The 9508-nt window shown below is 37.2% G+C and overlaps 1 protein-coding gene across 4 annotated transcripts in view; it reads left to right on the forward strand.

The window, feature by feature from the left end:
* Window positions 1-1819, forward strand: part of GEMIN6 (gem nuclear organelle associated protein 6) — a 33852-nt gene extending 32033 nt beyond the window's left edge. For all 4 annotated transcript variants that reach the window (XM_077486470.1, XM_077486468.1, XM_077486471.1 and 1 more), the window contains one exon: window positions 1398-1819. In XM_077486470.1, the coding sequence (XP_077342596.1) occupies window positions 1398-1770 (373 nt within the window). In that variant the 3' untranslated portion in view covers window positions 1771-1819. The remainder of the gene's footprint in view (window positions 1-1397) is intronic.
* The last annotated feature ends 7689 nt before the right edge of the window (window positions 1820-9508 follow it).

Consider the following 9508-nt stretch of genomic DNA (forward strand, 5'->3'; position numbering starts at 1 on the left):
AAAAAAACACCAGCGTTACCATTGGTCACACCCTCCCTACCCGACCCCCCCCCCCTCCCCCCAGGGGTGCCACTGATCCCATGAGTCCTAGGAGTTTTCTGTATATTAATGGGTCCCCTTGCCCACACAGTCCATGGTGTGCAGGTATTGAGGAGATGATGAGCTGTAACCTCTAGTAACCAGTGAGCAGCATTGATGTACAGTAACCGCAATCAACAAGCTGAAATCATGTGCTGTAACCTCTAGCAGCTAATCAGTGAGCCGTAATGTGTGCTGTAACATCTAGCAACCAGTCAGTGAGCGGTAATGATACACTAACATCTGGAAACCAGGTGCAATCGCTGCCTGATCTGATTAAGTAAACTGATTTTGAGTCAATAACTCACTCTATATATGAGCGAGAATGAGTTATTGATTATCAAAATGTGGGTGATGATGTGGGTAATGCTATCTCATCCATGCCATAGAGACACCCAATTTTGGGATATTTTCTTCATATGGTACATTTTTTTTTTTTTTTTTTTTTTCTTCTTCCCTCCATATTTTTCTGAAACTGTTTTGCACATTCTTTTTTTTTTTTTTTACCTGGTTCCTGCACTCGCCTTGGAGATTGCTTTCACAGGCCTTCTTGATGCCCAAACATTTTGGCGCTGGTATTTGCGGTATTTTTTTACTCCTGTGACAACACTTTTTTGGCTTCACCTAATACCCCAAGGTTTTCTAAAGGTACATAGTATGTTTATGTGTATTCAGGCCATAGATATGACGATCCACCACTATGGTAGCTATTTTGGTGATTTGCCTCAGTTTTCTGCTGCCTGATTAGATATTGGCTTATTGTATATGTTTCTTTTAGATTTAATATTCTCTGAAAGTATACTTCTGAGGAAGCAGGTCACTGACAAACATGTAGAGCTTGCAACTGGAGAATTGTTTCCGTAATTATTATATTGCAGAATTTTTTCAATCTTCTCTTGTCAAGATTGTGTCAGAGAATTGGATGCCTCATCTGATTAGCATCCTTTTATATTTTTTTTATCAATTGTTTTGTACAATACATTTTTACAATTCTCTCTTGTATGTCTATACTGTACCATGAAAGTCCATTTTGCCTCCTCTATTGCTGATCTCTTTATTCAATGTTAGGAGGAAGGCATTTCACTCACTCATAAAACCATTGATTGCCCTCCTGATATTAGGTTTCCCTTCAAATGAACTGAGAATCCTAGTTATCCACTTCTTCTTGCCATACACAACTTTGGATAATTTTCATCAAATAAATAAGAAGGTAACTGGGAGAACACCAGATCACTTTAGATAAAAGTATTTGTACATTTTAAAGCTTTAGAATGTCTTATAACAGCTGCTTTCTTTTAAACTTTTTTTTTTTTTTTAAGTGTTGTCCTGGCTAATTTTGAAGAAGCCCAGAAAACACTGGTTCGGGTGGTAATGGGGCATGCCATACAAAATGTAGAAGCAATCAATGAAGCAGATGACATCATTAAAAAGAGACTTTCACATATATTCAGCCTTTATGAAACCAGTTTACACTCCAGCGAAGATCTGGAGACGAGAAAACAGAGCTTGAAAAGTTGGCTGGAGCAAAACAATATTCCTGTTACTGTACAAGGAGACTCACTGAGCACATTGCGTGTGGCCGGAGTACTAAGCATTGACCCTCCCTATGGACCAGACAACTGCACTAGCACTAATGAAATTATATTGTCTCGCATACAAGGACTGTTACAAGGCTATCTGACAAGCCAGTGAAAGACTTGCACACTTTTTCTGTTCATTAAAATAAAAAGAATGAAACAAAGTGATCCGTGTGTTTTCTAGATAAATTTTTTTTTTTTTAGCACACTTGCCACAAAGTAATGTCTGAATAATTTATAACATGACAATGGGGTAACCACTAACAGTGGCAATAGCAAGAAATGCTTCTGATTTTGAGTATCACTTCTCATAACTACTTTTTAAACCTTCGGAGCAGTGATGAGTACTTTTTGTCATGGCTAGCTAGATCTTCTTCACTTAAACCATGCCACTAATTCAAATTGCAGGTAAAAACACACACAAATCAAGTATTTTAAATGATTAGGCCTAGTTTCCCTGACCATTTACCTACGTGCTCCATGCAGGGCCATGTTTTTATCGCACAGAGATGCAAAGGTGTTGCATACGTCCCTTTGCAGGCGGTGCCATAGATGTGTATTGGGACACATGGCTGCACAGCTGTGAAGAAGTCTTTCCGTATGAAGGTTAAATCTTTTTCTCCAGATGTAAAGAGTGCTCCTTTGTACACGGTAATAACCTGACAGTGAATAACTCTTCACAAAGATCACTATATTGTACTTATTGTTGTATTTATACATGTTGGTCATACCACTCCCACCGCCTCTCGAGAGAATATTCAGTTCAGCTATTTATTTTTTTACCCTCAGCGTAGATCCTCCATGCCTCTTTTGGTTTGGTTGCTCTTCTCTGCACTTTGTCCAGTTTCCCTTATACGGTTTGTAAACTGGTGCCCAAAACTGAACTGCATATTCTAGATGAGGTCTAACTAATTATTTATACAGGGGCAAAATTTTGCGTCTTTGCAGTCTATGCCTCTTAATGCAAAAATATTTTACTAGCTTTAGAGACTGCAACTTGGCATTGCATGCTATTATTGGAGTGGTTGTAAAGTCACAAGGTTAGGTTAAAAAAAAAAAGTGTGCAGCCCCATCTCAATTTAGCAATGTCCACGAGAGCCTTGCCACTCCTAGGGACTCTCACTCCTAATTGGCTTTTGGCAGTGACAGGAGCCATTGTCTCCCGCTGCTGCCAATCAGGAGATGGAAGGGTGGGGCTGAGCCACAGGGCCATGGCTTGGGTGCCCCACAGAGAAAGCAAGTTCCCTGGTGTGGGAACCAAGAAGAGGAGGATCTGGACTGCTCTGTGCAAAACACAGAGCAGGTAAGTATAACATGTTTGTTTAAAAAAAAAAAAAAAAAAAAAAAAGGCTTTAATGTCTCTAAGTCTATGATCTACCAGAACATCCAGATCCTTTTTTTTTTTACCATGGGCTTCCCCAGCTATACTCCTTCCAGTAAGTATGATGCATGCATATTTTTAGCCCCCAAATGCATAACTTTACATTTACCAACATTAAACCTGATTTGCTACTGGTACTTTATCCCAGACCCTATATCAGTGATGGTGAACCTTAGCACCCCAGATGTTTTGGAACTACAATTCCTATGATGTTCAACTACACAGCAGAGTGCCAGAGCATCATGGGAAATGTAGTTCCAAAACATCTGGGTTGCCGAGGTTCATCATCACTGCCCTATATCATTTATAAACGTTCAAAACGAGGGCTCCAACACTGGGGTACACCACTAATAAATAACCTTAGACGTTTCAGATTATGAATCATTAAGCCCGTACACATTAACCACAAGTGGGGAACAAAATGTGTTAAACACTTGGCAAAATCCATGTATACTATATTCACAGCTACTCTTTTACTCTAAGTTTTTGCTTAATTCTCCATAAAAATAAATCTGATTTGTTTGACAACTGGCATTTTGTGAATCCATGCTGACTATTGCCTAACATTTTATTCCCTAGCAAAAACTCTTCTATATGCTTTTATTTAACTTCTATAGTCAGGAAGATACTGGAGAGTTTAACTAACCAGACTGCAGTTACTTGGTAAACTTGATCTTTTTTTAGTTACTTGATCTTTTTAAATATAAGCTCCACATTGGCCTTACTCCTATCCAGTGGTACCATGCCAGTCATTAGAGTCTCTAAAAATTAGAAAAAATGGCTTAGAAGTAACAGAGCTCAGCTCTTTGAGGACCCTTGTATATAAGCCATCTCATCCGGGTGTTTTATTCACATTTATTTTGTCTAAATGTTTCTGGACTATAAAAATGTTTAGGCATTGTGAATTAAGGGCCCAAGCTTCCCCATTTTCTTTTGTATACACAAGGGTGCAGTATTTTTCACTTGAAATGCGCCTCTGAACTTGCCAAATAAAAAAAAAAAACTGGCTGGTCAACAGCCTATTACAGCCTCTAAACTCCTCTTCTAGGAGTGTCTAATTATGTTCTGTGCTAGTTCGACTCAATCTCAGTCTGCTCATACATGTATTGAATATCGGTCCCTGCTGAACTGAGATTTTAACCATTTATGACCGGCTTTAATTCAAAAACTCTAAATCATTTTATAAATAGGTTAAAAAGTAAGGGTCCCACTGAACCTTTGGGGGTACACCACCAATACCTTATACCATTCCGAATATGAATGATTACTAGTTGCTGAATACAAACTTTTAACTGGTTTTCTACTCATTTTCTAACAATTTTCTAAGCCTATAAATTTTAACTTGCACATTACCTGTGTGTGAGAAATTTATGTCAAAAGCTATTATAAAGTCCAAGAATAATCCTAAACAGTGCTATCTGCAAAACTAAATAACGCTAGTGCTAAATCAATAATCATGACAGCTGCACTCACAATATTGCACATAACAATATATCTCATAAAAAGAAAAAATGTTGCGCCATATTAAATTGTGTTCAGATCCTCATATAAATAAAATGATCATACTTCATCAAGTGCTAAAAACAGATATTAAATAGATAAAAGAAAAAACATTTATCCAATTAATATCCGTAAAGAATTTTTATGCTGTCGTGCAAAAACTGAAAGGTACAGAATCAAAAATGAAGAAAATATTTAAAAGTCCCAAAGTAATTATTGAAAGTAGTGCTCAACACGTGCACATTCTTATTCCTTAGTGATACAGGTGATCACCAGTTAGTGCTCTACTCCAAGATGAGAAGAATGAGCCCCTTCCCAGATAATGAGACCTTTTTTAAAGGTCTAATCTTGCTTTAGTGAGGTCACACCTCGCATGGAGCATATCTTTTCAAAGAGGTTCATAGACTATTATTGGTTTGGAAATGATCTTCGGTCTCTCCACCAAATATTACTTACACAGGATGGTATGGAGCAGCATCAAAGCACCATGATTCTTCCAGCACAGTGCATACCAACCCGGAAGGTATACCAAGTCCAGATAGTCCAAGTATACTATATCCACAGCCAATTCTTAGTTTTTGCTTACTTCCTCAAAAAGAAAGCTGGGTTGTTTGACATTTTTCATCTTTTGTGAATCCATTCTGGACTATTGCTTACTTTTTATTGGAGTAAAAACTCTTCTATGTTGTCTTTTGTTAAACCTTTCAAGTATATTCCTGACTATAGAATTTAAACTAACTGGTCTGTGATTACTTGGTAAATACTTTTTTTTTTTTTTTTAAATATAGGCACCACATCTGCTTTTCGCCAATCTAGTGGTTCCAAGCCAGTCATCAAAGCATACTTGCCTTACCTTTGGGGTCAGCCCCCAGTGCCTAAACAAGGGTGATGTCATCCTCCCAGAGATCCCAATGAAACTCCCTGTCCTTATTTTAGGCTATGAGTCAGTTAACTCCTGAGCTGTGGCTAAGACGATCGCGAAAATGGTTTGAGTCATTTAGCAAAATACAATGGGCAGGGATGAGACCACTTACTACTTCTCAAAGTGCTGTGCTTGTGTTGGCCTATAATCACAAATTAAGAGCCAAAGTACATTCCTGACAAATCAATAGGTATTTTTATGTACCCTTTTAAAGGAGTACAACATGGGCACATTTACATGCATTGCACTGAATGTTTTTTAGTTTATATTACATGATGTAATGCTTTAAGTAGACCTTGCTTTTTACTGCAAGATCTGCTTTAATATTCAAATTTTTTGTATGCGTTTTTTATTTTGAGAGGGGAAGGATGAATAGTGATAGTTTTTTTTATTTTATTTTTTTATGGATTTTGTTTTATTCATTATGGGGTATTCAGAAAATAGGTGATACATAGAGATTATGCTGCAGATAGTATGGAGGAGTGTTTCTTCCTTAATTGATCCACAATTGTTACATAAATGTGCTCCATCCTGATCAGACTTCAGAACGCGCAGTCTGACAACATCACACTGGCACATGTGCGGTGTGTATTCCGATGTGCATGATTGATATCTACCCTATGTCAGTATGTTTGCTTACAGTAAACTGAAGGTTTGAAATCATGCTATGTGCAGTGTGTTTTTTTCCTTCTGATTTCATGGTCCTCAATTGATGACGCATGAGGATTGATATTCCCCAAATCGCTGTGAAGCAAGTGTCCTGCGAGCCCTGAAGAATGTGCTGTGTGGTTCCTGTATGCTACTTGTGTGGGTTGAAAATATTTGATGACCTCCATTAATAAGAACTAAGACCACATAATAAGGAGTTTGGCTGGTGGTGAAGGATTTTTCACAAGGTGTGCTGACACTATTTTTAAGAAGATGCATTCCCTTGGAGTGTGATGTATAATACACAGAATGTAATCACTTTTGTTACAGATAACACCCGCCCGTTAGCTGAACAATGTAAGGCGCTTGCACTAAATAGCGTGCTTTTTGACTGGGGGCTGTGGAATATCTTAATATAGCAGCTGTATTAAAAAGGCTTTAAACTTAAAACCACCACAAATGTAAAACAATCTACAAAGTGAATAAGTATATCATAAGATAAATCCATCCACCAATAGACAAAACAGCACGTATTACTCTGTTTGCAAAAAGATATTGTTATAGTGCAATCTTATATTATAGGGTTAACATATATGTATACACTAGTCACACATAAATAAATCGTTAGTGTGCAAATCATTCATGAGAACTGTCCTTGCATCCGGTTTGTGCTACAATGTTCATCAGCTCTCACTTAGTGATTAAACCGCACAAGTGTAAAAAAGTTCTCTGCCACAGTTCATAAAATGTATACTGTATAGCCCTTCCTTAGCGAGACTACACTTCCACACGTGTAATACTGTGCCCACAAATCACTGGGGGATATGTGAAAAACCGAAAACCCCCTTTGGTTTTGTTCTTACCAGATCCACCTGGTTTCACAAGCCTTTAGAAATCACTCTTTATCGGTGCTTCAAGCCGGATTCCATCCACATCATAGGCTCCAGGTGTTCAGAATCTCGGAAAAGGGTAATTACAAAAAGCACACATAGCGTAATTCCGTCTCACACAAAAAGTTATTTATTTGAATAAAAAAGTATTGCACTCACAAACAAAAAATCTTTAAAAGCATTGGTTCATTCTGCATGCATAGTTCTGTGCAATAATCAAGATCAGGAAGAATATTATCATCCGCCGCTACAAGTTGTTACTATGAGATAGCTGACGGTTTTAACTGCACATCTTTCTTCCCTCCTGTCAGTCTCACTATGCCAGTGTTGTATGCTTCCACTGACGCGTTTCGTCGTATTGACATCATCTGAGGGTGGAGGCATACAGTCCTATCCCCTTTTTATGTATGTCTGAGGTCCATGTTATTAACCCTTCGTAGACATTTATCATTACTTGTTTTTTACCCCCCTCTGTTCTATATTCAGCCCTCTTCACGAACTACCCACCACAGGACTTTGCAGACTTCTCTTGAAATCTGCACCTCATTTATTCATTAAGCCCCAATCTTTTACCCTCACACACTCGCCGATGCGGGTATGTCGGATCGCCCATTTTGCACTATCATTCATAATATTAGTTGTATCGAGTGAAAAAATAATTAATTAATTTGCCAGGAAGATAATCCGAATATCAAAAGGTGGAGTAAGATTTTCCCTGCAGAGGGCTTTTATATAACCATATGCATATAAAAAGCTATGCGCTTGTCATAACCATATAGATACATGCTAACTTTCTATGTGATCATCGCGCTTGTCTTCTCTCTAGCCCCAAGGTTAACTAACATCTCAGCCTCAGCGCATACTCACCCCACGTGAAAATCTACACAGGGAGGACAGATCAAAAACTGATCGTATCCTGTCTCTCATCCCCCCCCCCGCACGCGGGACGAGAATGCAGCCACTCATTATGTTACATGAATAGTGCATGTCCTCCTCCTCCTCATTAGAAAGTAAATCTATGGCTTACACCAGATCACTTCTATTGAGCGCATCGTCATCCTAATGGGGCTAAGATAGGGATCAAAACATTATCGCCCATCTTCAATTGCATTGTATTCCGTAGCCAACAACAAGGCTATGACGGTTTTAGATTTCTCTGCAATTAATATATCCTACATGCAGTATTTAAAATTATATAAAATCAAACTATTTAATTGTTTGAATGATACATTATTAATTCAAAATGGAGAGGAATGTTCTGGTTGTGTAAAGAACTACAACTTCATTCAATACTAGGCTGGCTTGGCATCTGAACATCTCAATTCATAAAAATGAACGTACAACTCCATCACACAATTAAACAACATAAAAACAAATAAAACTGCTACCAAACAGCACTCATTAACCCTATATGGTGAAAAAACTATAACGAACACCCGTAGGTGATCGCATCCAAGAAACACAACATCTTACATTTATATATATATATATATATATATATATATATATATATATATATATATATATATGTGTGTGTGTGTGTCTATCAAACATTATACATAAACCCATATATAAAAATATTTAAGCTATTTCTTAATAAGAAATTATAAAATTTATTTTTTATGAAAACCTATAAATCATATTTTTGCACAAATATGGATGGAAAATTCTACCCATATATGTACATCCATACATGCACCTCTAACCCACTTAATCCAATCATAGCAAAAGTGCTTGTATTGTACTCTACTCCTTATCTTAAATCAAATGTTACTCCTATTTTTTATTAGTATTTGTAAATACTGAACACCTGGAGCCTATGATGTGGATGGAATTCGGCTTGAAGCACCGATAAAGAGTGAGAACAAAACCAAAGGGGGTTTTCGGTTTTTCACATATCCCCCAGTGATTTGTGGGCACAGTATTACACGTGTGGAAGTGTAGTCTCGCTAAGGAAGGGCTATACAGTATACATTTTATGAACTGTGGCAGAGAACTTTTTTACACTTGTGCGGTTTAATCACTAAGTGAGAGCTGATGAACATTGTAGCACAAACCGGCTGCAAGGACAGTTCTCATGAATGATTTGCACACTAACGATTTATTTATGTGTGACTAGTGTATACATATATGTTAACCCTATAATATAAGATTGCACTATAACAATATCTTTTTGCAAACAGAGTAATACGTGCTGTTTTGTCTATTGGTGGATGGATTTATCTTATGATATACTTATTCACTTTGTAGATTGTTTTACAATACACAGAATGTGATGAGATTTGATTTATTTCTTAATATAATATATTATTTGTAATGATTATACCATGGATGTTTAATTGTAGTTTTGAAAGGGTTAATTTGGTTTTTTTTTTTTTTTTTTTGCACTTAAAAAAGGGATATCACTTTATGGTCCACTCACTTTTAGCTGCAACTATGAAATAAAAAAAAGTGTAAAAACACATTCATTTGTATACATTGTAAGCTGTGCAAAATTACCACTGCAACATCC

The sequence above is a fragment of the Lithobates pipiens genome, unplaced genomic scaffold (assembly GCF_037356315.1).
Source record: "Lithobates pipiens isolate NorthernLeopardFrog02 unplaced genomic scaffold, aLitPip1_a1.2 Scaffold_18, whole genome shotgun sequence".
NCBI classification, from domain to species: domain Eukaryota; kingdom Metazoa; phylum Chordata; class Amphibia; order Anura; family Ranidae; genus Lithobates; species Lithobates pipiens.